The sequence below is a fragment of the Mesoplodon bidens genome (genome assembly GCF_964165515.1).
Source record: "Mesoplodon bidens genome assembly, chromosome: 3".
Classification (NCBI taxonomy): Eukaryota; Metazoa; Chordata; class Mammalia; order Artiodactyla; family Ziphiidae; genus Mesoplodon; species Mesoplodon bidens.
In genome coordinates this window covers 46,246,498-46,273,090 of record NC_138178.1, presented here as the reverse complement: position 1 = coordinate 46,273,090, position 26,593 = coordinate 46,246,498, and the positions used below count along the sequence as shown (strand labels likewise).

At 36.5% G+C, this 26,593-nt stretch overlaps 1 protein-coding gene across 2 annotated transcripts in view; it reads left to right on the top strand.

Annotated features, from left to right (window-relative positions):
• The window catches only part of RFX7 (regulatory factor X7), a 157,630-nt gene that overhangs the window by 46,107 nt on the left and 84,930 nt on the right, over nucleotides 1-26,593 (top strand). For both annotated transcript variants that reach the window (XM_081227367.1, XM_081227366.1), the window contains exon 3: nucleotides 7,107-7,140. In XM_081227367.1, the coding sequence (XP_081083493.1) occupies nucleotides 7,107-7,140 (34 nt within the window). The remainder of the gene's footprint in view (nucleotides 1-7,106; nucleotides 7,141-26,593) is intronic.

Genomic DNA, 26,593 nt, shown 5'->3' with positions numbered 1-26,593 from the left:
CCCAAATATATTCATAGATAATCTCATTTCTTGTTTGATAGCTTTGAGATTTTTTAATTTAAATTTTATATATTTAAGTTTCATTTTTGATTGAAGTTTTTTTTTTTGTTTTTTTTTTTTTTTTGCGGTATGCGAGCCTCCCACTGCCGTGGCCTCCCCCGCCGCCGAGCACAGGCTCCGGACGCGCAGGCTCAGCGGGCCCAGCCGCTCCGCGGCACGCGGCATCCCCCCGGACCGGGGCACGAACACGCGTCCCCTGCATTGGCAGGCGGACTCCCAACCACCGCGCCACCAGGGAAGCCCCTTGATTGAAGTTTTAATGCTCATAGTTTAATGAGTCAAAAAGGTCTTACAAGACTAGCTAAGAAGAACCACAGTCCCCCAACCACTAACTCATTGCCTTGTCAGAGGGAAAAGCCAAGTGCAATAAATACCTCCTTTCTCTTTTGCTCTCTCACCTTCTCATGACTATCAGCCCACTGAAAACCAAAAGGGAAGGAAGCCATATAAATACAATGCATAAAGGCCAACCTCCTTTTGCAGAGGGTGGGAATTGGATATGAAAGGGCAAACAGGAAAAAAATTAGCCCAATAGTTTTAATTTCTAAAACACCACTTTTTTTTTTTTTTTTTTTTTTTTTTTTTTTTTTTTTTTGTGGTACGCGGGCCTCTCACTGTTGTGGCCTCTCGCGTTGCGGAGCATAGGCTCCGGACGCACAGGCTCAGCGGCCATGGCTCACAGGCCCAGCCGCTCCGCGGCATGTGGGATCTTCCTGGACCGGGGCACGAACCCGTGTCCCTTGAATCGGCAGGTGGACTCCCAACCACTGTGCCACCAGGGAAGCCCTAAGACACCACTTTTTAGTGAGTTTTTTTTTTTTTATATATATAGTAATATAGTACCCAATTTTTGGTTTTTACCTTTGTGAGGATTAAATTTTTTTTCCTTCTTTCATGGTCTTCTTCCTTCCAAGTGAGGGTTTCATGCCCCTTTTATAAGGGGAATGTTCTGTCTTTCATATTAGAGATTTTCCCCAATTGTATACCCATCTGAGTGAATTTAAGAGTGAGGCACAAAAAGCTGGCAGGAAGGTCTTTGCAGGTGGATGGGGCTTCTGCTTTCTCATTCAGTAGGCCTGAAATGGGACTTACAAATTTGCATTTCTAACTAGTCCCAGGTGTTGCTAGTCCAAGAATCACATTTTAAGAACCATTTTATTAAGGAGACTCACATCTATGAAAGGAATGGATTGGAAGGAAGCAGAGAGAAAGTTAAGCTGCAGTGCGGAGAGTTCTGAAGCTAGAATGGCCCATCAGAGATGTCCAAGTTAAGACAAAGAGCTGGGCCTTTATTACCCCCATGTTGATCAGCCTCTGGATGTGGGCTGTCCCTAGAAGGAGATACGAGCTTAGGGAGTGAGGTTTTCTTCAGCATAGGTATCCCCACAGGGGGCTGGCAACTGAGGGCTTTCTGCTGGAAGCACTCCCAGCAGGTGTGGGGGACAGTGTCCTTCTTTCCTGAAAAGGGGAAATGGGGCAGTATATTACATATGTTCCCAGTCATTTCCTGAGCTTCTTTGGATATGTAAGTTTGTGTTTTTCGCAAAATTTGGGGAAATACTGACCATTATCAGATATTTTTCTGTCTCATTATCTTCTCCAGTGGTACATAATTAGACCACTTGATATTGTACTATGAATCTCTGAAGCTCTGTTTATTATTTTGAAGATCTTTTTCTTTCTCCTTTAGAATCAGTAAAATGTATTGATTTATTTACTGGTTTAGTGTCCCCTTTTCTGCTGTAGCTGATCTCCTTTAAGGTAATCCAATGAATTTTTCATTTCAGATATTGTCCTTTTTGCTTCTAGAATTTCCATTTGGTTCTTTCATTTTGGTTCCATCTCTCAGCTGAGATTCCTCCCAGCTGTACATTTATTATGACCATATTTTCCTTTAAATACTTGAATGTGTTTGTAATAATTGCTTTGAAGTCTTCATCTACTAATTCGGATGTCTAGGTCTTACAGCATTTGGTTTCTTGGAGCTGCTTTTTTTTCTTGACTCTGGGTCTCTTTTTCCTTTGTTCTGGTAAATTTTGCTTGTGTAATGGGTATTGTGAGTGATATGTTGTAGACTTTGGATTCTGTTATTTTTCTCTGATGAGTGTTAATTTTTTTTATCCTGGTTGCCAGTTAACAGGACTGGATTCAAACTCCAACATTAATCTCTTCTGTGTTAAGTAACAACAAAAGTCTCAACTCACATCTTTACACCTTCCAGCTATTGCTTTTTGCTGGTAACCTTGGAGTGTTCCCCAAATGAAGGTCATCCAAATATTTGGGCATAGTTTATACAGAAATTTTGTGACATTTTCCTTTCTGGGATTCATCTTTATTTTACAGTGACTCTGGCAGCCCTAGACTTTGTTCTGTGGCTCCTCAGCTAGCAAGAAGGCAGATTTCTGCTTCCGTCCTGAGTGATTGTTGCTGTGTGGGCAGTTAAGTGCTATCAGGCAATAGCCCTATAAATACAGCTCCTACCTGGTGCAGTTCCTTCTTTTTTTTTTTTTAATTAATTAATTTATTTATTTATTTTAAATTTATTTTTGGCTGCACTGGGTCTTTGTTGCTGTGCTCAGGCTTTCTCTACTTGCAGCAAGTGGGGGCTACTCTGTTGCAGTGCGTGGGCTTCTCATTGCGGTGGCTTCTCTTGTTGTGGAGCATGGGCTGTAGGCACGCGGGCTTCAGTAGTTGTGGCTCACGGGCTCTAGAGCACGGGGTCAGTAGTTGTGGCACACAGGCTTAGTTGCTCCGCGGCATGTGGGATCTTCCCGGACTAAGGCTCGAACCCGTGTCCCCTGCGTTGGCAGGCGGATTCCTAACCACTGCACCACCAGGGAAGCCCCAGTTCCTTCTTTTAAGGATGACTTCCCTCCAGTTGCTACCTGTTTTTGGTCTTGTTTGTTTTTATATTTTAATGTTTGTTTTTATATTTTATCCACAGTATATAATTGTTAAGGGTGGGAAGGTTACTCTAATATAAGTTAGCTTGTCATTTCAAAGCAGAATATTATAATATTGAAGCATTATTTTATTTTAGTTCAGTCAAAACATCCATTATTCAAAGAATATTTTAGGAAATTGTAAAACATCCACTAAACGGAATATTACGATACATTATGTTAAATTTTTGAAACAAAATTTGGAAACAACAAGGATGTCTGCTATCACTGCTACTCTTCACCTTTAGATGAGAGATTTTAGCCAAAGTAATTAGATAAAAAGCCGGGTGTGGGGGTGGGGAGAGGCCTAAAGATTGGAAAGGAAGAAAAATATTTTCATTAATTGTAAGTGAAATTATTATCAACAAGAGAATCTACATACTATTAGAACAGATAAGAGTTCAGGAAGGCTGCTGGATCTAAGGTCAGCATAGAATACCAATAGTTTTTCTGCACATCAGCATGCACATTAGCAAAAGCCAATTAGAAAACATATTAAGAAAAAAGAGATACAGTTTACAATACCATCTACAAGCTACCTAGTACTCTATAACAAAAGATATAGAGAAAATTACATGACATTTTTAAAGGACAGAAAAGAATAAATTCAAATTATCAGTCAACTCCCCCAGTTCAATCTATAACATCAGTGAAGTTCAATAAAACTCTTAAGACTTTTGTTGAGTTGGAAAAACAAAAGGCTCACCTGGATATTAGAGGTCCAAGAATTCTCAAGGTTGTTCTGCAAATGGTTGAGGAGTGTCATACAAATTCAAAGTGTGGTGTTGGCTTAAGTATAGACAAGTAGATTGATAATAAAACTGAAAAAAAGCTGGAAAGAGATTCAAACATATATGTAAACTTGACATAATAAAATAGAGAACAATTGGTTTGCCAAATACCAAACAAGAATAAATTCTGATTAAAATAAAGATCAAAAACAAAAAAGCTAACTTCAAAAATTTTAGGGCCTCCCTGGTGGCGCAGTGGTTGAGAGTCCGCCTGCCGATGCAGGGGATACGGGTTCGTGCCCCGGTCTGGGAGGATCCCATATGCCGCGGAGCGGCTGGGCCCGTGAGCCATGGCCTCTGGGCCTGCGCGTCCGGAGCCTGTGCTCCGCAACGGGAAAGGCCACAACAGTGAGAGGCCCGCATACCGCAAAAAGAAAAAAAAAAAAAAAAAAAAAAAAAAAAAAAAAAAAAAAAAAAATTTTAGAAAGAAATATAGAATGTCTTTAAAACCTTAGCTAGATAGGATTTCTTATGACAAAAAACACAGGTCATAAAGGAAAAAAATTAATAAATTTTGCTAAGTCAAAAATTTAAACTTTAGTAGGTTATTAAAATGTACCACTAACAAACTTAAGATAAGTATATGTAACAAGCAAAAGATTAGTATCCAGAATATATTAAGAACTACTACAATTTATTAAGAAATCATCAACTCCACTTAAAAATGGGCGAAAGCCAAGAACCAACAGTTAATGGAGGAGAACCCATGTGGTCAAAAAGCAGGTGAAAAGGTATACAACAATGCTAGTAATTGGGATAGTGACAAAAGAGTTTTTCATACCCATTAGAATAGTAAGTTTTTAATATATGTCAATGTAATATATGTATCATATATAAATGGCATATGTATATACATTTTTTTTTCACGGAAGTTGACAGGAAAATAGGGACTACATATACTGTTGATGGAAGTATGAATGTATACAAGTGCTTGCGAAAAGAATTTTGTAATACATAATAAAACTGAAAAGATACATCCATGAATCCTAGAAAATCAACTTTTAGACTTATAACTGAGAAATTTTTGATTGTGTATACCAGGAGACACGTACAAAGACGTTATTGCAGCACTGTTTATAGAAAAACTGAAAAGTACATAATTGGCTTTCAGTAGAGGAATGGATGAATAAATTTGATACATTCATTCAATGGAATACTTTGAGCAGTTGCAATAAATGGACTTCATCTAAGTGTGTCAACATGGAAAGATCTCAAAAACAGGGTTGAGTGAAAAGGACATTTGCAGAATATATACAATGTAATGGCATTTATATAAACACTTAAAAGCTTCATGGAGAAATAGTGTATGTTGCTTGTAGATCTAATACAGGTATAGATATACCACCTGGGAAGGTTATACATCAGATTAATGATGGTTGTGTTTGGGAAGGTGGGGGAGGGTGTGAGACTGGACAGAAGAACAAAGGGGACTTAAATGTCTTCTATATCCCTCTATCATGTTTATGTTAAGTATGAAGGGCTAGATTTAGATATGTTCCCATTTTACTTTATAAGTTTATTCTTTAAAAGGCTGTCTTTTACATATTCTTTTCAGAGATTTACCAAGTTGTTTGTTTGTGATAGGAAGTCACAGTCATCCTCTTTAGATATCCTGTAGAGCAGTCCGTTTCTTGTAGAAGGGGAATATATTTAGATCTATTGTTTTTAAAATAATCACATTTTCAAGTTCATATTAAGTTCTCTAAAAACGCTTTCTTAAGTGGTCCCAAAGAGTTGTCTTTATATGGTGGACTAAATGTCTGTTTGTCATTCATTTATTCAGCAGATTTTATTGAACATCTAACATATGCCAAATGATAATACAGCAGTGAGCAAAACAGATGAATCCTGCTGTCATAGAGTTTAAATTCTAGACAAGGAAGATAGCCAGTAAACAAATAAATTAATAAAAATATAAAATGGTGGTAAGTGCAGTAATGAAATTTAAAACAGGATAAGAGGGATAGAGCGTGATGGAGAGTATTTTACATGAGGAAGTAGTCAGGGAAGAAGTGTCTGTGAAAGATAATATTGAGCAAAGTCATGAGGAAAGTGAACAGATTAGTTATATGGGAGAAGATTCTTAGATGCTGACCAAAAAAGCCAGTGCGAGGCCCTACTCCTGCCTTGAGAAACAGCATGGAGGACAGCGTGGCAGGAGCTGAATGAATGAGGAGTAGACTAATATGAGATGAGATTAGAAAGATAGCAGAGGGCTGGATCATACAGGGCTTTGTTGGTCATGATTTTTTACTTACGCTATAGATTAACTGTATAGCTATATACAAAGGTAAATAACCACTTTTTTTTTGCATTTATTTGGCTCTAGAACCTTTTATGGAAAATAATTTGGTTTGTAACATCTATTCAAGATAGTATATAAACTATCTTTGAACTTTTGCATGATTTCATTGCATTTTCACTTTGATATGTTAAAATCTAAATTATAGTTCAGCTATTTTATACCGGCTTCATTTGTATTATATATTAACTGTTCACTTATATTCAATAGTTCAGTTAAATTTTTATATAGTGGCTTTTTGTGTTATTTATTTCTAAATATAGTCTTTCCAACTTATTACCATATTAGCTAATCTTTATTATTACTTTTATGTCTATGGATTCTGTGTGTGTGTGTGTGTGTGTGTGTGTGTGTGTACATGAGCGAGGGGGAGAAAGGAGGGGAAGAGAACCTACTTTTTTTTTTTTTTTTTAAATTTTTTGGCCGTGCCACGCGGCATGCAGGCTCTTAATTCCACAACCAGGGATGGAACCCACGCCCCCTGCAGTGGAAACGAGGAATCTTAACCACAGACTGCCAGGGAAGTCCTCGAGAGAATCTACTTTGTAATAAGTCTTTAGAAATACAGATAATGTTACACCATTATGGCTTTTAAATGCTAAACAAATCATTGTCCAGAGTGGCAGGCATACAGTAAAAATCATAATTCATTGTAAACTCTGTGTTCTATTTCTATGTGTAATAATACATCTGCACTTTTATGTATCACTAGAAACAAACTTTGTTCAAAAACGTCTTTTACAAAGATAGAGCATATCAGCAATAGGGTGACTGTAGCAACTCAGAAAATATTCTGATCATGCTTTAGGATTGAATTTAGTACAATGAGTGGGAAATAGATTTTTGTTTTGCTTTGTGAAACATGCAGTTTTAGGGTATGATGCCTCATCTTAGGAAGTTTTGTTTATTTTTTTCATAGTACAGATAACGAATTACCATGTCTGTTGGAAAATACTTTGAACATTTAATAAATTTATCAGTCTTATTAACTTAACTTTCTTTTTCTTTTAGCAAAACTATACAATCTAAAGTGGACTGCATTTTGGTAAGTAAAATAACTAATCTTAAAGTTCTTTTGTTATAAGGCTTTTCCCACTATATAGAATGCATTTTTGCGTAAATATTTATTTTAAGTATAACTCAATTTTAGTGAAAAAATTTGACATTTAATTACATCCCTAGGGGTGAACTGGCTATGTGCTGTCTAGATACTTTCCTATATCTCATCAGTAATAATTGCATGTTTTTGAAACTTACTGGCTTTTACTAAAGATCGCTTCAGCATTTAATAAAGTGAATGTTTATTTTTCTGTTCTAATAACTCTTAAAGGATTTGTTAAAGAAAAAATTCAAGATGTTTGATGGGTTAAGTTGTGTTGTGATAGTGTATTTTTTGTATTTGGGTTGCTAGACTTCAGGAATTAAAGCCACAATAATAGTTTACATTCAGGTTTGACTTACAGACTATAAGAATTTGTTTAAATGATAGCTTTTAAAATACTTTATGGGTTGGTTTTTGTTGCTATAATATACTTTTTATGTTTGGATTGCTGGCCTTCAGGCGTTAAAGCCACAAAAATAGTTTAAATTTAGATTGTGTTTTTAGTTCCTTAGATCTTCTCTTAAGCATATGAGGGAAGAAGTATGCAGCTACTGAGACTACTGGAATAGTACTGCCTTCTTTCATGGAAGTGTTTATTAATGGAATGTTCCCTAGGCTCTAGAATATTCAGTGATTCTGCACTGTTAGATTCCCCCAAATGTCACTGTAGTTACTCCTCTTTCTATATTTGTGATATCAGAACTTTCTTATTCAGGTTCAGGTCTTACTATAAGCTAACATTTTTTTGTTAGGGAGTAAGTGTGTGTAGTGTCTGGTGCTGAAATAGTATGGGATCTTATTAGCTTATGATATTATTATTAGTTTCTAGGTAGGTGAGTAGATAACAGTACTTCGTAGGAGAACAGGTAATTTGATCAGTTCTCCTATGCCTTTCTAACCTAATAGTTAAGAAAGAGGACTTTGTGGGGGTGTTTTCCCCTTTTTTTCACTTACCTTTATTATCTTTTTTTTTCCACAGTAACCCTCTGAAGTAGATAATCTTGTTACTTCCCTTTTACAAATGAAGAAACTGATGCTCTTGCATTTACTTCAAAAAATAATTATTGAGCCCATGCTAGATATAAGGGATACAACATTAAAAAGACATGTTGCCTTGCCCTCAAGAAATTCAATCTGTTAAAATAGATTTAATAGTGCTCTTAAGATCTAGGGAGGTGGTGATTAGGGATGGAGGGGCGACCTTACCCCCACCCCCCAGAGCATTTTCTGAATCTCCCATCTCTGGAGTCTCATTGTTTATATCTATCACTCAGTAACTATTGCATAATTACTCTGTGCTAGACCCTGTCTGGGTGTCAGAATACAGTGGTAAACAAGACAGATACAGTTGCTATCTAAGACCTCCTGCCCTTTTTTTTTTTTTCAGTATCTGAGATAATGTTGAAGGATTATTCAATTTTTTCTTTTCATTGAGAAAATTGAGACAGAAGACTAGTATAATTTATTAAATATGGCATTTATAAAATACTATAAATATTTAGTATTTATAAAATACTAAATAAGAACAAAAGTTTTTTTTAATCTTTCAAGAGTTCAGAAGTGTTTATATTTTAGCATAAGTTTTAAAGTTATATGTATTTGATGAACAAGATAGTAAGATCTCTTCTTCATGAATCTTACATTTTATTGAGTGAAGTAGACATTAAATGAATGGTAAAATAAATAAGCTTTATAACTTCAGATAACCGTAAATACTATTACAGAATTTTTAGAGGCAACAGGAGACAACTGATGGTGGGTAGGATAACCTCAGATTGGGTGATTAGGAAAAGTCTCTGAGGAAATGACATTTGAGAGAAGACCTGAAAAATAGGAAGCCAGTCTTGTGTGAAGATACGCCAGTGACACATACTAGGCAGAGGGAACAGAAAGTACAAAAATTCTGAAGCAGAAATGAGTCTGGGATGTTTGAAGAATACAAAGAACCCAGTATGCTGGAACTTATGAAAGGAGGAGAGGATGATAGGAGAAAAGTCTAGATAGGGCTTATTTAGCTATGGCAAATAGTATGTATTTTCTTCTAAGTGAATGGAAAGCCAATTAAAAGGTTTTAAGTAAGAAAATAGTATGATCTAGTTTTGTTTGTTTTTGTTTTTTTGTTTTTTAATACCTTAGCTGTTGTTGGAAAATGGGCTTGTAGGGGGATAAGGGTAGAAGCAGGAAAACCAGTTAGGCTATTGGAAAAGTCCAAGTGAGGATATAAGGCTCTTGCTCAAATGATGACAGTGGAAGATGGGGAAAAAATAGATGAATTCAAGGCATATTCAAGCCAGTAGACCTTGCTTGCTGACGTATTGAATGTGAAGGGAGAAACAAAGAGGAATTAAGGATAATTTCTTTTGGTCTAAAGGATTTCCTTTAGTATTTCTTACAAGGCAGGTTTGCTCATAATGAATTCTCTTGATCAGTATTTATCTGTGAATGTCTTTATTTTACTTTCAGTTTTGAAGGATAGTTTTCCTGGAGATAGAATTCTTAATTAACAGGGTTTTGGTTTTTTTTTTAATTTCATCTCTTTGAATATGTCATTCCACTGCCTTTGGCCTTCATTGTTTCTGATGAGAAGTCAGTCATTAATCATGTTGTTTTCTGGTACACAATGGGTTGTTTTTCTCTTATTGCTATCAAGATTCATTCATAAATTCATTCACTGTTCACTCACCCACCTACTCTTGCTTTCAACAGTGTGACTATATATGTAGGTGTGGATCACTTTGTGTTTATCCTACTTTGGTTTTGCTGAGTTTGCACCTGTAGATTAATTTGATTTGGGAAGTTTTCAGCCATTATTTCTTCAAATACTTTTTCTGTCCCTTGGATTCCCCTCTCCATAGAAAGCTGCCATTACACAGCTGTTGAAATTATTGATTTTATCACTCTAGTCTCTGGGGCTTTGTTTCTTTTTTTCTGATAATTTTTCCCTGTGTTCTAGTTTCTCTGTTTTTATTAAGATTCCCTATTATTTCAGTCCTTTTCATCATGTTTTCCTTTTTATGTTTAAACACAGTCAGCCTCATCCATGTGGGATGAGTCATGGGAGAAGCCCCAAGCAAGAGCAAAACAGACTCTCACAGTTAATACCTGAAGTTCACCAGTTTTTAATGACCAAAGCCTTCTCAGTTTGTTGCCTTTCATCAGTTTCCAAAGCCCTAAAATCATTCTTTTTGACAATTTTTCATCATTTTAGAGTCATTTTGAGGGGAGGATTTGCTGGCTATTCATTCCATTTGTTCTAGATAGCTCAGCTTTCTCACATAGATTTTATCATGTTTTCTTCAAGAAGTTTTATAGTTTTAGCTTTTTCTATTAGGTCTGTGAACCATTTTGATTTAAATATTCTCTTTGGTATAAGGTGAACTGCGGTGTTTATTTTTTACTGTATGGATAGATATCCAGTTGTTCCAGCATCACATATTGAAAAGTCTACCCTTCCCCAATCACCTCCTATATCAAAAACCATTATGCATGGGTCTTTGGCTAGAGTCTCTTTTTTCCATCAATCGCTATCTCTTTCTTTATGACATCACCACACTGTCTTGTTTACAGTAGCTTTGTCAAAAGTCTTGACATCAGGTAGTGTGATAGTTCAAATTGGTTTAGGCATTTCCATACAAATTTCAGAATAACCTTGTCAATTTCTTTCAACAAAAAAGTCTACTGGGATTTGTTTGTGATTACAGTGAATTTATTGATAGATTTGGGGCCAATGGACATCCTAATGACAAGTTTTCTAATCCATAAGCATAGTATATCTCCATATTAGTGGATTCTTCTATAATTTCTCTCAGCAGTGTTTTCTAGTTTTCTGTGTATAGGTTTTGTATATATTTTGCTTAAATTATTCCTAGATATTTTGAGATTTTGGATGTTATCACAAACGGCATTAAAAATGTTTGTTATTCAATGTTTTGTTGCTAATATTTATATTGACCTTGTGAGTATGCAGACTTACGAAATTCTCATATGAGACGTAGAGTTTTTTGGATTTTCTACCAAATCAATCATATTATCCATGAATAAAGAAAAGTTTAATTCCATTTCAGTCTAAATATCTACTTATTCATTTTGCTCTCCTTATTCACAGCTAGAACCTTCAGTTCAATGTTGAATAGAAATGGTGAGAATTGGATTTCCTTCCCTGTTCTCAGTCTTAGGAGAAAGCCGTTTATTCATTCACCTTGCAATGTGATGTTAGCATTAGCTTTTTTATGAATGCTCTTTTCAAGTTGAACATGTTCCCTTCTGTTCCTATTTTGCTAAGAGGATTTTTATCAAAAATACATGTTGGATTTTATCAAATGATTTTTCTGCACTTACTGAAATAATCACATGGTACTTCTACATGATTCTATTAACAAGGTGAATTACACTGATGGATTTTCCAAAATCAACCATCTTTGCATTCTCCTGGTAAACTCCATATGGTGCATATATTTCCATATGTTGTGTTATACTATTATATATTGCTACATTGGATTTTCTGTTTTTTTAAAGACTATTGTCTGTGTTAATAGGACTTTTGATCTGCTGTTTTCTTATAATGTCTTTTTGTTTTTGCTCTCTGGGTAATGTTGGCTCATGAAATGAGTTTGGAAGTGTTTTTCCTTTATTTTTTGAAGGGATTTATTTAAAATTAATATTATTTCTTCTTTAAACGTTTGGGGTTTTTTTTTTTTTTTGGTCACACTGCACGGCTTGTGAGATCTTAGTTCCCCAACCAGGGATTGAACCCAGACCCTCACCTGGACCCTCGGCAGTGAGAGCGCAAAATCCTAACCACTGGACTGCCACGGAGTTCCCTCTTCTTTAAATGTTTATGGTAGAGGTCACTAGTGAAACTATCTGTGGAAAAGGTTTTAGTTATGAAATCAGTTTCTTTAATTATTATAAGGTTATTAAATTCTTAATTTTTTTCTTCTTGCAGTTTTGGTGTTTGTGTCTTTCAAGGAATTTGTTCACGTTTCCTATGTTAGTGAATTTGTTAGTGTAATGTTCATAATATTCCTTTATCATCCTTTACTATCTGTAGGATTTTTAGCAGTTTCCTTTAATTTCTGATAATGGCCATTTGTATCTTCTTTTTTCTTGATCAATTTAACTAGAGTTTTTAAAATATTATAAATAAAATTAGTTATATTAAATAATTGTTACTTTGTAAATAAACTTTTGGCTTCATTTATTTTCTTTTTTTTTTTTTTTTTTTTTGCGGTACGCGGGCCTCTCACTGCTGTGGCCTCTCCCGCTGCGGAGCATAGGCTCTGGACGCACAGGCTCAGCGGCCATGGCTCACAGGCCTAGCCACTCCGCGGCATGTGGGATCCTCCCAGACCCGGTCACAAACCCGCGTCCCCTGCATCGGCAGGCAGACTCTCAACCACTGCGCCACCAGGGAAGCCCTATTTTCTTTCTTGATTGTCAGTTTTCCATTTTGTTTCTTTCTCCTCTAATATGTGTTATTTTTTTTTCTTCTGCTTTACTTGGCTTCAGTTTACCCTTAGTTTTCTAGCCCCTCAATAAGGAAATTTTTAACTTTTTTTTCTTTTCATTGTAAGCACTTAATGCTGCAAATTATCCTCTAAGCACTGGTTTAGCTACATTCCATAAATTATGTTGTGTTTTCATTATCTTTCAATTAAATTTTTTGTCTATTTTCCATTCTGATTTATTCCTGTACCCATGGAACACTTAGATATAGGCTGATCAGTTTCCAAATAGTTGAGTGTTTATTGAATCTTGTTTATGGTATATCTTCATGAATGTCTCATAGGTACTTGAAAAGAATGTATGTTCTAGTGTTATTGGATGGACTGCGCTCTCTCTCTCTCTCTCTCTCTATATATATATATATATATAGATAGATAGATATAAACTGATATATGTATATATCAGTTGGTTATTGTTTTTCAAGACATATTTATTCTTACTGATTTTTTTTTTTACTTATTTCAGTTATTGAGAGGGATGCCTAAAATCTCATATTTGTGATTGTGATTTTTTTTTCTCTGATCTTGTCAGGTTTTGCTTCATGTATTGAAGCTGTTAATAGGAGCATAAATTTTTAGGATTTTTATGCATTCTTCATGAATTGATTCTTTTATTATTATGATATTTCTATTTTTAACTCTGGTATCATTTGTTGCTTTCAAGTCTGCTTTGTCTGATATCACCATAGCCCCTCCGTCTTTCTTATAATTAGTGTTTGTGTGGCATATCTTTTTTTTTTTTTTTTCGGTACGCGGGCCTCTCACCGTCGCGGCCTCCCCCATTGCGGAGCACAGGCTCCGGACGCGCAGGCCCAGCGGCCATGGCTCACGGGCCCAGCCGCTCCGCGGCACGTGGGATCCTCCCAGACCGGGGCACGAACCCGTGTCCCCTGCATCGGCAGGCGGACTCTCAACCACTGCGCCACCAGGGAAGCCCTGTGTGGCATATCTTTTTCGTCCTTTTACTTCTAAGCAATCTGGGTCTTTGTAGTTAAAGTGTTTTGTTGTTGTTGTTGTTGTTGTTGACATCATATGCTTGTCTCTTTCTTAACTAGTTTGACAAGTTTTGTCCTGTGATTGGTTGAATGTATGTATACCATTTTGCTATTTATCTTCTTGTAGTGTAGGTCTACTGTTGATTAATTCTCCCAGTTTTAGCTTATCTGAAAAAGGTCTTTAATTGCCCTTCATTTACAAAGGGTATTTTCACTGGGTGTAGAATTCTAGATATTTTTTCTTTCAGCATTTTTGCAATGTAGGTCCGTTTTCTTTTGGCTTGCATAGACTCCATTGAGAGGTTTGTTGTCATTCTTAACTTGTTTTCCTGTGTGTAATGTGTTCTTTTTTTCTCTGGCTTCCTTTAAGATTATTTATTAGTGGTTTTCAGCAATTTTATAACCTTAGTATGGTTTTCTTTGTTTTTGTCCTGCTTGTGGTTTACTGAGCTTCCTCAAACCTGTGGGCTTATCATTTTTCATCAACTTTCAAAAATTTCCAGCCATTCAAATACTATTCTTTGCCCCCTTCCATCCTCGGACTCAAACTATGCTTACGTTGCATTCCTCAGTAATTTTCCACAGGACACTAAGGCTATGTTTATTTTTTTCTCTTTTTGCTTCATTTTGGATAGTTTATATTTCTTTATTATTATTATTATCACATTCCTTAATCTTAAAGTGTCCAATCTGCTATAATTCTATTCAGTGAATTACCCATTTTAGACCTTGTATTACTTAAGTTCTAGAAATTTCACTTGGTTATTTTTTTTTATATATCCTCTGTTTCTTTCCTTGTTATATCCTTGGGCATGTTTATAATAGCTATTTTAAAGTCCTTGTTTGCTAGTTATATTATCTCTAAGTCTCTTTTTATTTACTGAGTTTTTGTTGCACGTTTTTCTGCTTCTTTCCACATCTAGTAATTTTTAGTTTAGTATTTATTTACAATGTTTAGGTTTTGTTCTTTCTTTAAAATGTATTGCAGTTTTCTTTGGCTGGCAGCTAAACTACTTGCAGATTAGTTTGATCCTTTTGAGGCTATGTTTAAGCTCTGTTGTGGCAAGTCTAGAAAAGCTAGACTTTAGAGTTCAGCTTTTACACTAGAATGTTACCACTCTAGTGTCTGTACTGCATTCCTTGGGTGTTGACTGATATCTCTCAGTGCTGTCTGATTGGAATTTGAACATGTCACAGTCAGTTACAGTTCCCTGGTAGTTCTTTTCCCAGCCTCATGGAGTTTTCTTCTACCCATATATAGTTTAATACTCAGCAGTAGATTCCAAATCTATGTAGGGATTTGTATAGATTTTGAAGATATTTCTGTGTCTTCCTTCCTTTTGGTACTTTGCCTTCTCAGACACTGATCTCAGAAACTGAACTGCTTGGGTTCCTACTCCCTATACCACAGTTCAAAAGTTGCCTTCAGGCAGAATCATCTCATTTATTCTTTTCGCTAAGAACATTCCATCCAATGACAGTAGAATATACAACTCTGTTTTCAGAAAATGGACAACAAGTATGCTCTTTTTAACTTTAGCTTCTTTAGCTAAAGTTCCTAAAGTCACTTCTGTTGTCAGCAGATGATCTCACCTCCTACTTCTGAGGAAGTAGGAAGATGCAGTGTAGGTATCCCACAAAATTAAAACCACTTCGTATTCCCAACTCAGTAGTTCCTCACTTCTGTACCATGTCTTCCTTCCCTTCCTCCCAACAGAAGAAATATCTTTCTGCCTATCTGAAGGTTGATCTCCTCCTTCTAGGCCCTGGATACCATCTCTTCCTGTCTCTGAATTCATTTATTCTCTTCCTCCTGTTCTTTTATGCTCTCATTTTCTACTGACCTTTTCCCATTAATAGTTCAGTGCTTAATTTTTTTCCATCTAAAAAAAAATCCTTCCTGAAACACACAACCCTTCTTTAGCTACCACCCTATCTTCCTCCTTTCTTTTGAAAGAAGAAAGTCAAGGCTTAGTCAAAGTGTTGATTGAATTCAGTCTCCTCCTCTGAAACTTGTGTTTGTCAAGGATACCATGACCTCTCGTTGCTAAATATAATGGACAGTCTCAGTTCCTAACTTGACAACCCTTTTTCGGTTGACTCTGTTGACCATCCTTTTACCCTCTCTTGTTTAGTTCATTCTCATTCTTTTAATTCATTAGATGCCACACTATCATGGTTTTCCTGTTACACCTTAGGCTGTTCCTTCCCAGTTTCTTCAAGGGTCTCTGTTCCTCAACCTAAGTCCTCTGTATTCTGTCTATATTTGCCCATGGTGATCTCATCTATTTTGATGGTTTCAATTAATCTCAGTATACTGATGATTCATAATTATACATCCCCAGTTTAAGCTCTAGACCCATACAGCCAAACTGTTATAAATTGACCAATTTTACTAAGATGTCACATAGGCACTTCAGACTCAGCTTTTCCAGAACCAATCTCACTGTATCACACCCCAAATTCTGAACATATTTCTATTTGTTTCTTATTGCTGCTGTAACAAATTATCATAAATTTAGTGGCCTAAAACAACACACATTTATTATCTTTTAGTTCTGCAGGTCAGCAGTCTGACACAGGTCTCACCTAGATAAAATGAAGGTGTCAGGAGAGCTGTGTTCCTTTTGGAGGCTCTAAGGGAGAATCTGTTTCCTTGCCTTTTACAGCTTTTAGTGGCTGCATCTTCAAAGCCAGCAATGGCTGCTCAAGTCTTTCTTACACTGTATCACTCTGACACATCTCTTTTTTGTAGTCAAATCTCCCTCAACTTCCCTCTTACTAGGACAGTTGTGATTACATTAGGCCTACTAGATAATCCAGGATGCTCTCTCCATCTCAAGGTCCTTAATTTAATCACATCTGGAAAGTCCCTTTTACCATGTAAGGAAACAGATTTAACAGGTTCCAGGGATTCAAGGATTAGGACATGAACATCTTGGAGGGCCATTATTCTTTCTACCACATTGTCTTAGTGAATATACTCACTCATCCAACCTAAAAGCCTGGTGGTCATTCTTGTTTTCATCCTCCTTCTCACCTGCCTCACATCTAGTCAGTCACCAAGTCCTATCACTTCTGTGTTCATAATTGCTCCATTTTTGTCTGTCTCTACTGCTACTACATTAATCCAGATCATTGTACTTGTTGGAAATACTGCAGCTATTTTTCTGCTTCTCGTCTCTCCACTTTTATTCCATTCTTCACAGTATCATCTTTATGAAATGTGAATCTGTGTATTTTGCACCCTTGCTTAAGACCTTTTGCTGGTTCCCCATTGTTCTATCTTTAAGGCATTGAAGACCCTTCTTCATACTCAGGCTTTACTTTTCTTATTTAATGTCATCTTTCTCTATACCCTCCACAGGCTGTCAGCAAGCTGTAATGAACATTTGTGGAGTAAGAAAAGAGAATATATACTCTCTCAGTCTAGAACAGCAATAGCCATCAGAACATTCTATGGTGGTAGAAGTGTTCTGTATATGCACTCTTCAGTATGGTAGCCAGTAGACACATGTAGCTATGTATTAAGCACTTGAAATGTGGCTAGTGTGACTGAGAAACTGAACTGTTAATTTTATTAATTTAATTTTAAGTTAAATAGCCACAAGTGGCTAGTGGCAACCTTTTTGGATAGTGCATATCTAGACAGTGGTTCTCAACTGGAGGCAGTTTTGCCCCCCAGGAAACATTTGACAATATCTGGAGACATTTTTGTTTTGCTACTAGTTGAGTGGGTAGAGGACAAGTATGCTGTTTAAACATCCTGTAAAACACAGGACATCACTTTATCAGCCCAAAATCGTCAGTAGCGTTAAAGTTGAGAAACTGTGGTCTAGACTGTCTTCTCTTTTTTTTTTTTCCCTCTATCTAGTTATATTTTAAGATTCATCTTAGATATCACCCCCTTGGAAAACCATCTGTGATTTGTCAGGTCTGAGTCTGATACATTTTCTGTCCCCTAATGTCCTGTGCTTACCTTTATCTGTTTTATGTAGTCACCTCTGTGATAGTCATAATCAGCATTTTTATTTGTTCTTGGCTTCTTGAGCGTAGGAACATATTGGAATATGCCCAAAGGCACATGAGGATGATCAATAAATATTTGTTAAATGTATGAATGAGTATAATCTAACGACTCAGTTATTAAACATATTGCAATTTAAAATGTAAAGAAGTGTTACCACCTTCAGCTGAGACCATTTTAGAGACCGTATACTTCATAAAACATTTGAATTTATTTGTTGGAATTACTTCACAGTTTGCCCGTAAGAACAGAAACTGGTCTCATTCTTTTAGAGGGAAAGAACTTTTTTTTTTTTTCCTGGCATTCTCCTCTTTTCCCCTGTTCTTCTCAGCTTAGGTATTTCTCTTCCTCCTACACTAACCTGTTAAGAGAGAACCAGCCGAAACCACTCCCACTCATCCCCAGAGTACAGATGGGGAACTGAAACTTTATTGCATAATTCAGGAAGGATTTAAGCAAGTAAAGTGGGATAAATAGTTCAGAAACTAAGAGAAACTGGCAGCATAACAGAATGGCTCAGAGCTGAGGCTATAGAATGACACAGTCCTGAATTTGAATCTTTGCCCCTACCATTATTGCCATTATTGTCTGATTTTGGACAATTTTAACCTATTTTAGCTTTTTTTTTTTTAAAGGTGATAATAATAGTACCTAAGCCACTGAGTTACTGTGAATATTAAAGGAAATAACAACTGTACTTGTTACAGGCATACCTCAGAGATGCTGAGGGTTTAGTTCCAGACTACTGCAGTAAAGTGAATATTGCAGTAGAACGAGTCACACAAATTTTTTGGTTTCCCAGTGCATATAAAAGTTATCTTTATGTATATGTATGGCTGAGTCATTTTTCTGTGCATTGTTAATCAGCTACACTCCAATATAAAATAAAAAGTTTTTAAAAGAAGTTATTTTTATACTATGCTGTAGTCTTTTAAGTGTGTGATAGCATTATGTCTAAAAAAAATTGTACATACCTTAATTGAAAGATACTTTATTGCTAAACAATGCTAACCTTCATCTGAGCCTTCAGCAAGTCTTAGTAGTAATATCAAAGATCACTGATCACAGATCACAATAACAGATATAATAATAATGATGGAAAGCTTTGAAATACTGTGAGAATTACCAAAATGTGACTCAGAGACACAAAGTGAGCAAATAAGATTGGGAAAACGTTGCTGATAGATTTGCTCAACGCAGGGATGCCACAAACCTTCAAATTGTAAAAAACACAATATTTGCAAAGTGTGATAAAAGGAAGCTCAATAAAAGGAAGTATGCTTGCAGTATAAATACAGTGCCTGGCACATTGTAAGCACACATGACAGCTTCAGTTGAAGGTGTTGTGTGTGTAAATTGTTAATGTGGATCTAATTGACTTTATTGCCACAAATTTATGTTTCTAGAAGTCTGAATATTAGTCAGGGATAACATTTTATGTTCATCATCACAAAACTTACCATTTAAGAATGAATGCTTACCATATGGAACCAATGAGGGGAGAATATTGAACCCCTCAAACATAGACAGTGGAAGACAGAGAAGTTGGGAATCACCTGGCTAAAGCTGCCTGGAAGCCAGAAGGTACATATTGTAGAACAGCTGCCAGTATCAACACTCTATGCTCCCTCCCCCTTCAGGCCTTTGTAGGTGCTGTTTCCTCTGCCACCTGTGCCCTTCTCAGATTTCTTCACTTGGATAACTCCTAGTCCTTTTGGACTTGGCCCAGAAACCCTTTTCGGAATGCTTTTTATCTATTAGGAATGCATTCAGTTGCAGATAACAGAAAACCCCAACTATTGGTGGCTTAAAGAAATAAGAGATTGTGTCATCTAATAAGTCCAAAGTTAGGCATCCAAGAGTGGTGCAGTAACTCAGTAATGCCACTGGAATCCTAGGCCCTTTGTTTTTTGCTGTGTCATCTTTTATCCTGTCATGTCATTGATGGCTGCTGCACTTCCATGCCTTCTGTCCAAATGCTAAGGCAGGAAGAAGGGAGGAAGGGTCAGAGGGCTTTCTTCTACGGAAGCTCTGTCTTTGTTTTCAAGTACACTACTTCTGTTTCAAAAACCCACTTCAGGAACTTCCACCTCCAGGGTAATGTCACTTGGGTGCCTCTAGCTGCAAGGGAAACTAGGCTATGTAGTATTTTGTTTTCTAGCCTCTATACCTACCAGAAGAAGACCAAAAAGAAGGTGGTTAGCATTATACGTCTTGAGTCCAGCCTGTCTGCCATACCTTCTCCTGTTAAGGTCCCCTGCTGTCATGCACCTTATAAAAAGCTTTATACCCCTATTAAAGCTCTTACCATATAGTATGCTAATCCCCAGATTAATTGGTTTTCTTCCCCAAGAATAAGCTTTTGGTAGTAAGGACTGTGTCTTACGGTCTTGGTATCCTCAGTGCTTAGCACAGTGTCTAGTACATGGAAGACACTCAGTAAATATTTGCTGAATGATTATCCACAAACAATAATTATCAAAAAGAATGTATAATATGCATATAATATCCCCAGAGTTTCTTTATACCTGTTGTTGTTATGAATATTAACATTTATTGAGTATTTATTATCATGTGCCAGACAAGTGCTTTACATATTTTATCATTCAGCCCTCATAATTTGCCTATGAGGTTAATCTGTTATCCTCATTTTACAAATGAAGAAACAGGCTCAGACAGGTTAAGTAACTTACTCAAGGTCATAAAACTTGCTAATTGGTAAAATTAGGCTTTTAATCCAGATAGTCTGACTCCAGAGGCCAGGCTTTTAAAAAACTGTGATATACATAACATTTTTAAAGTGTCTGAAATATTAGGTTATTATATATGAATTTTTAAGAATTCTACTTCTTCATCTTCCTATAATTAAGAAATGTTCCTGAAAGTAATTATCTACTTTGAAAATAAATCTGAAAAGAAAAAATGAAAAGCTGTCCTCATTATCTTACTGAATTTTAGTAGTCAGTAATTCTAAATTCAGTCTCTTTTTCTGCAAGCAGGTTGCTTGAATGCCATTTTAAAAACATAATATGCTCATTAAAACAAAATTGCTAAAATGATTTCAGCTATTTAAATTGATTACAATTGTGAAGACTATGGTGCTGTGAAATATGCTAGAAGTGAAAAATAGAAAATTGTATCTGTGCTATTTTTAAAGCCTAGTATTTTGCCTGCTTATCAGTAAAGACAAATCAAAAATATTTGCAGAAGCATAATTGTGAACAGAGTTTTTTGTTAATATTTTAATGCTTTTGCAATAAAACAATTGATTTTTACTTAATTTTAACAATAATCAACATGACTTAAACTAAATTTCTCATGAGTTGTAACAATTTTAGATCTATAATGTCATTATACATTTGTAAAGCCGATCCAATTATATTTTTCATAACCAGCTTAATAGTCAAGGCAAAAATCTTACCATTGATACTTCCAACACCCTAGGATTAGCTAGACCTCAGCAGAATTTGAAAGCTGCTCATTCCATATCAACTAGGCCCCTTATTTTAGTTGAATGAAATTGGACTACCTGAAAGCTATAGCGAGGCCTAAAATGTGAGAGAAATAATTCTGAATGTTTGATGGAGAAAAGGCCTGGTTTGGTGAGGCTCAACCACAGAAGGATGGGAAATAATAGTTAATTTCCCAAAATATGGTCCTTGGAAGAAAAATTCTATAGGATGTTAATATGCAAAAAAGGTTCCAAAAGTCAAATATGTTTCGTGAACTCTGGAGTAAAGGATGTGTTAAGAGCTGTTATTAATATGCTACTGTGTATCATGAATCCTAACAAATATTCAATATATACAAGACTTTTTTCCCCTCATAAAACTTCTCATGAAACTGATGTTCATGAGAAGACACACACACTATTTGGGAAGTGATTGATAAAAACTGACAGGATAAGTTTCTGCACTAAAGAGAGAAATTATTTTCCATGTGCCATCCAGAACTATCAGGATATTGAGAACTTCCTGTTTATATTACTGTATATTAGGTGTGTATGCTACCAGGAAGCAATCTTTCACCAGTTCTAATGTTCAGGTCCCCTATATTGATTAGTTGTGTTGGAGTTACTAGAACTAACAAGAGTTAAAAGAGGGGGGGAAAATGACCATATATTTTGGTTCCCTTTAGGAAAAGCTAATGTAAATATTAAAACAAATAACACTTCGCTTATCAGGAAATCAGTTGAAAGCAAGAAGAAAACTATTTCTGTCTCATGGACTGGGCAATTCAACAGCAATCCTAGTAAGATTGTAGAGATAAGAGTAGACAATCTTTGTTTACTTTTTTTCCCATCAGCTGGAGAGATAAAAGGCTTAAAAGGAGGAATAAGGGAGGCTAAGTACAGTTGACCCTTGAACAACACAGTTTTGAACTGCTTGGGTCCCTTATATGCAGATTTCTTTTGCTAAATATGGTACTACAGGCTCTGTGGTTGGTTGAATCCCCAAGTGCAACTATGGTATGGAGGGCCAACAGTGAAGTTATACTCGAATTTTCAACCACAAGGATGGTAGACACCCCTAACCCCCATATTGCTCAAGGGTCAACTGTATTTTAGATCCATTTAAGTCCACATTTTAAATGTCTAAGGAAGAGTATACTGCCTTACTTCTAGGGCTCTCTACTGACCAGTATTCTAAGACAGGACTCTTAAGCATTGCCAGTTACTTCTAAGTTTAATCAATGCAGTGTTGGCGAGTTAACATGGCCTAATAAGGCATGTGCTTTACAGAGCATTCTGTGCTCTGCACCAAGAAGGCCAGGTAAACTCAACTGGGCAGAAATTGAACATGTCTAATGAGTTCCTTGCACAGGTGAGTCTAAAGGCTTCTTGACCTAAGTCTGCTATACTGGGAGAGGGCGAGTTTTATTCATGCGCGTTGAACCAAGGAGGACTTTCTAGGATTACCAGTAAGAGAGAGAAGTTGAAAGTGATGTGAGGTTGCCAGGATGCCTATTCCTTCTGGAGGGCTAGAGAAGCTTGAAATTTGGCGACAGATGCCATCATTCAGATTATTCTGTAGTGAGGCAGGTTCCTTACAGGGGAGAACTCTCAATAGGGTCCTCTTGCAAGGGAATACAGTAGAAAACTTGAACGGGTAAGACTGTAGTGAATCAATAGTCAGTATGTGTTAGGTTCTGAATGCTGATGAAGTAATCCTTCAGTACTCTGCTGTCGCCTCCCACCCGTGCTGGACTAATGTTTGTCCTCCCTGGGGGAAATGAACAAAGATTAACAGTCTAAGCTATGGTCTATAAAAACTTTCCTTCTGTAATGGACACCAAAGTCTGTTATTAGATGAATCCTAAGAACCAACTTCCTGGGCACACGTGGGTTGTCCGTTATAAATGCTAAAACCTGAAAAGAGAATCACAATGGAGGTACTAACTACCCCATCTGAAAAACCCTGTTTAGCTCAGTAATAAGTTGGTTAGAAAACAGGCAGGGGGAGAGCAGGGCAAGCAATCTGTCTGTAGCAAGTCTATTCACTTATCATGGATATCTATGTGGAGGTTCAACATTACTTACATTCGCACCAGGGTCACATCTGGAACATTGCAGTAGAGAATATTTCCCTGGGTATAACCTTTCCAGTATCATTTCATCTGGGCGTATAGCATCTTATTCATATAGCTTACTCTGAATCAAAGTACTGTACATTCCAGAGATCCTGGATTTTAAAACATATGGTTGCTCAGGTATGGACTGGATGGTAATAGCAAGCAGGCTTGGTCCAGCAACTCAAGCATCTTGGTGCTTATGGCCCTGGAAGGAATCAACCCTTAAACCTGTAGACCCGAGGAGCTAAACTGGAGACCCACAGACTAGATCCATTCCACAGAGGTGTTTCCTTTGGCCCATGGTAACATTTTCTAAATTTCGAATTGGTTGCCATTTTTCAAATTTGAAATTTTAAAATTGGGAGAGTTCACAGAAAAAAATCAGGTGTCTGGCCTCTCTGAAAACTTAGGACACTGATGAGTCTTTATTTCTACATGATGTGTATTTTCCAATTTTCTTGCATTTTCCTGCCATGCATTTAACTCCTAAACATATATATTTTTATTACCTGTAGTCTAGTTTAATCATTTGCGTTACCTACCTGGCATTTGAGCTTGTGACCTCTGTGTTAGATCCTTTGGGGGCAAGAGTTTCCTGAGAGCCATTCATCACAGGATTGGAGGAGCCATAATAGTATGTATGAGGCCAGATAATGAGAAGGCAGCCTCCATTTTTGTCTCTTAGTAATGTGGCCTCTTTACTGTCAGTTCTTGCCCTGCCTGGCCATTACAACAGTCAGTCAGTAGAAAGCAAAAGTAGGGTAGAACAAAGAATAATGGTAAAGATCTTTGAGAATCTTTCCTATTGGTTAGCTACTGTGTGAAACGTTTTATCTTCATACTTTCCAATGAAACCTTCCCTGACCACTCTAGTTTAAATTGTACCCGCTACCAATACCTATTCTTTATAGCATTTATCATTATCATGTAACAGATGTTCTACTTTTAAATTTTATTGTCTGTCTCCCTGGTACTAAAACATAAGGTCATGCATGTCTAAAGCATAGTTGGCACTCAATACTCAGTGAATGAATGAATGAATATAATCTCATTTAATCTTTTAAACTTTTCAAATCTATCCCATAGTTAATGTTTTAAGTTAGAAACCAATTCTTTTAATGTGCCTACTACTGAAGTGGTTGGATGAGAAGTAAAAGATACGTGAAGCAGGGTGTAGGATATCTGCTTCCTGAGAACCAGACTAATGTTATTAGAGTGGGACTTTCTAAGACAGATGACACACTCCCAGAAATACATTCGAGTAACTTGCTCAAGGGAGAATTTTTCACAAAAGGCACACCTCCTCTCCTGCCCTCCAGAGATACATGTTACTGAGGGGGCATGTATGAGGTGTATACAATTTGAAAAGACTTCTTTCCTCCCTTTCCTCCTTTATGGAAGAAAGCATGCTTTCTCACCTCAAATCCTTGCTATAATGAATACTAAATGATGACCAAGGTCAATTTCCTGACCCAGTATTGATTGAAACTAAAAATTTTGTTTGGACTATCTAATTAAAATACATCAGACTTGAAAAAGGCTCATTGTTAGAATAGAAGATAGGGTTTATCATGTGACGTAGCACTGGGGTTACTTTTAATAAAGACCTAGCTTAGAATCTGACTTTTTCCTTTCAACCACTTGGTGGAGAGGAAATGAGTGACTTTCAAGAGAGCTACTTTTGTGTAGATTTTACCTGTCCTGGGAGGGGTTGGGGCATGGTGCTTGCTGACAGAGGGGCTGGATTTAAATAGCTGCATTTGCTTTGTTTTTTGAGTATCACAAAAAGAAATCAACTGTATAAGGCCATGCCATCCATTCAGAGGAATTTGAACCCTTTATTCTTTTTTATTTACATCGAGTACATGAGTTATTTTATCTCTCAGTATGGGAGGACAATATAGTTACAATGTTTTTGGTTTTTTGGGTTTTCTCCTGTTAGGAATTCAAGTGGACTAAATTGCCACTAAGGCCCAAATCATGAGTTCTGGTTACTTTTCTCTTTCGTAATTGTAAAGAATGCCTTTACCATTGTTAGCTAGCTTTCAAATTCATTTTATTGCCACTAAGAGGAATAGGATAACCAAGATGTCAATCTCTCACCCGTTTACCTGAAATAAGTCCAATTTTCATTAGTACTTTTATATTCAAAGAATGATATAATACACAATAATGTGTTTTGATAGAAAACAAATGAATTCTTATAGTATTCTAGTTTTTCTATTTTTGCATTTTAAGTTATTTTCAGACTTACAGAAAAATAAACTAAGGGGGAAAGAAGGAAAGGTTACTAGGAGCAGAGACAGGAATTAAAGAACTAACTTTTCCTCTGTGGCCTACATCTTAGTTGAGGCTGTAGCTTTGTGATCTTGAAGAAGCAATTAGAACAAATCCAGTTTTTTGGAAACATTATAGTAGCTGGGCTCCCAGGGACTATCCTTTCTTTACATGTTATAAAAACAAACAAACAAAAAAACTTTAAACACAGTGACTAGAAAGACCTAAACCTTATCCTTCTTGCTAGTGCCCTCAGCCTTACCCCCAACCACTAGTAGAACCCTAGGATCTTTTCAAACAGCATACAGAAACATTGATAATAACCTTTGCCTCACCTAAATGAGCCAGAGAAAGATTACATGATCATTCCTTGATGCTCACTTTTTGTAGCATTTAACTATGGGCAGAAGTATTCTCCCTAGAGATGTCTCTCATTTGAATCCTGTTTCAAAGGGACTCAAATCTATAGGTTTACGTACCCTCTGCCTATTTGAACCCTAGCAATATGACCTTGTCTCAGCATTGCATTTGGTTTTTAGTCATCTGGGCATTTATGTAGCTGTGGTACTTGCTACCATGTTATTCATTATTTCAATTTGAGGGATTTAGCTTCCTTTTTTGTTAAGCCCTAAAAAAAAAAATCAAAGAATATATTTTAGGGCACATTTATAAAAAATGACCACATGGTTCTCATAGCAAGTTAGGAAACTGAAAATTAAGAATTCTAAGCAAAACGAATTGAAAAATGGAGTCCTTATACCTTGACCTTTTTCTCTATCTTCCTTACTCAATCCTGTGGAAGGACAGCTTTCACAACTGCTGGGGCCTGAGAGAATGTAATATCAGGTATGTTCATTGTTTCCATAAATTTTTTAAAAGGCTATAGAATAAGGTTCTACTTTCCCCCTTCAAGTCCTTCTGTCAGTGATGCTGGTGAAGAAAGAGGCCTTTTAGTAACTGTGCTCCGGAATCAGTCTCTTGTCGGGGAAGAAATAATTAGAATCTTTTTCACGTTTTGTTTT